Consider the following 2,327-nt stretch of genomic DNA (forward strand, 5'->3'; position numbering starts at 1 on the left):
AATAATATGCATTTATGGTGTAATTACTACATTTTCGTGTCAATCCATGTTCCTATATTTACTGCAAACAATGCGCTGTTACTTTAATTCAGCGCAGCGCAGCAATAGACTCGGTGCGGAAACGATCGCTGCACTGCTGCAGACGCACCGCTCCTGAACGCACTGCCGGACAGCAACCGTGTGCAGTGAACACTTTAATCCGTTACATAAGCGCGGAAAAAATACGCACCACGTATGCACTGCAAACGGAGTAATGTGTATCTAGCGTTATGTGTGCGCGCTGTGAGTGTGCATGAGCGTACAGTCTCCAGGAGAGCGCGCGAGCGCTGAATTGTTAAACACTGGCAATAATTAAAAAGAAATGCAATTTATAAACATTAGTGACGATGTGAAACTGCCTCGACTGTGCAAGTGACAATTCCTGTGTCAACTGTGCAGCCTGCAGCTCGCTTATAGACAGACGCGATGTGTGGTGATTTGAAACCATTTGCATATTTTGAGAGAGAAAGAGAGCGAGCGCGGTGATTCACTCATGCTGTTTGTGAAATTACGTCTCGAAATTACACAAGGTTTTCAAATTACTTTATAAGTTAATTTAATGAAAAAATATGAAGGTGAGTACCTCACGCTGCATGTCGTGCCAAACCTCTCACGGCTTGAGATCGTTTTTTTGAGATCGGCCTTTTAGAGACAGCCGATCAATCATCCCAACGTGATTATCGGCCGATAGTGATCGGTAGCCGATCAATCGGAGCACCCCTAATAAGATTAGAAATTATTGGAGTACCATAGTATTTGAATATAATAAGCATTCGTTACCTTCACTGAATTACTTTTATACACTGCATACCCTCTTTCTATGCCTGTATTCATTATTATGTCTCGTTTACAAATCATATTTTTTGCACTGTGCAGTTGACCCAGCATTTTGCCAGCCGTATAAGCAGTAAGATCAGTGAGCTTCTAGCGGTTATGGAGAACGGACTGAAGAACGCTGACCCCAGAGACTGTACTGGCTACACTGGCTGGGCAGGTGAGATCACACTTACAGATGTATTAAAACTAAATTGTTATTACATATTCAGTGAAACTACATGGCAAAGCATCATTAAAATCAGCCTCTTTATATGGGTTCGCTAAGGATAGTTCACCCAAAAATGAAAATTCTGTTATCATTTCGTTTCAAACCTGTATGCATTTTTTTTCTTCTGCTGAACACAAAAGAAGATATTTTGAAGAATGTTGATAACCAAATAGTATCAGTTCCCAGTGACTTGTATTTTTTGTCCATAAAATGGAAGTTAATGGGAACCAAAAACTGTTTAGTTACCAAGTATCTTCTTTTGTGTTTAGCAAAAGAAAGAAAGTCATACAGGTTTAGAATGGCTTGAGAGAGAGTTAATGATGACTGAATTTAAATTTTTGAGTGGATGCACAGTATCATTTTGTGCAGTATGTTGAAATATGATTATTATTACATTTAGATTATTTTTTTAATATTCATTAACTTCTCATGTTCATGGTTTTCTATCATAAAGCTACTTGGGCCGCATTGCTAAGTTCCTTCTCCCCCTACTGCAGGCATTGCCCTGCTTTACCTGCATCTCCACAGTGTGTTTGGAGACTCCTCTCTTCTCCTGAAGGCTCTGGACTATGTCAGCTACAGTCTGAGGAGTTTAACTCAGCGCTGGGTGACCTTCCTGTGTGGGGATGCAGGGCCGCTGGCTGTAGCGGCGGTGGTCTATCATCGACTCCAGAAACCTCATGAGGCTGAGGAGTGTGTGAACAGGTCTGATGTTGTTTAACCCTACTCTACCTCCATTTTTGTTGGATCAGTGACATCACTCTTCAAATGATAATTATACATCTAAATATATAATTGTAAGGGTGGTTTTCCTACAGTGGTTCAGGCTGTAGGATTGCCGAATGACTAAAGAAACGTTGTCAGCACGATGGTATAAAACATTACATTTCTAGTCTATTACCACCCACTGCCACTTATACCAACGACGGAAATAAGCGCAGTTAGAATAGCTAAATATGTGGGAGACCATTGCTATTAAGTGACTATATTGTACTGCAATAGGTAGCACTTCAATATTAATGTTGAATCAAGACTAGTTAGCACATAATTAATAATTGAAATGGTTTAATAACAATATTTTGTTATGGTTACACTGAATTGGTTACAAAATAGATGAAGGATGGTAAAACATGAACAATTAATTCTACCCAGCATGTATGTAAAATATTACCTGAGAGAGAGAGAGAGAGAGAGAGAGAGAGAGAGCAGAGCCCCAAGAAGAGAGAGGCAGCAAAGGAAAGAG

General features: G+C 40.1%; 1 protein-coding gene across 1 annotated transcript in view; it reads left to right on the forward strand.

The window, feature by feature from the left end:
- The window catches only part of LOC107705452 (lanC-like protein 1), an 8,993-nt gene that overhangs the window by 1,557 nt on the left and 5,109 nt on the right, over positions 1-2,327 (forward strand). The window contains exons 3-4 of the mRNA XM_016508757.1: positions 916-1,033; positions 1,582-1,789. Coding sequence (XP_016364243.1) covers positions 916-1,033; positions 1,582-1,789 — 326 coding nt within the window. The remainder of the gene's footprint in view (positions 1-915; positions 1,034-1,581; positions 1,790-2,327) is intronic.

This window comes from Sinocyclocheilus rhinocerous, unplaced genomic scaffold (assembly GCF_001515625.1).
Source record: "Sinocyclocheilus rhinocerous isolate Xijiao unplaced genomic scaffold, SAMN03320098_v1.1 scaffold2098, whole genome shotgun sequence".
Taxonomy (NCBI): domain Eukaryota; kingdom Metazoa; phylum Chordata; class Actinopteri; order Cypriniformes; family Cyprinidae; genus Sinocyclocheilus; species Sinocyclocheilus rhinocerous.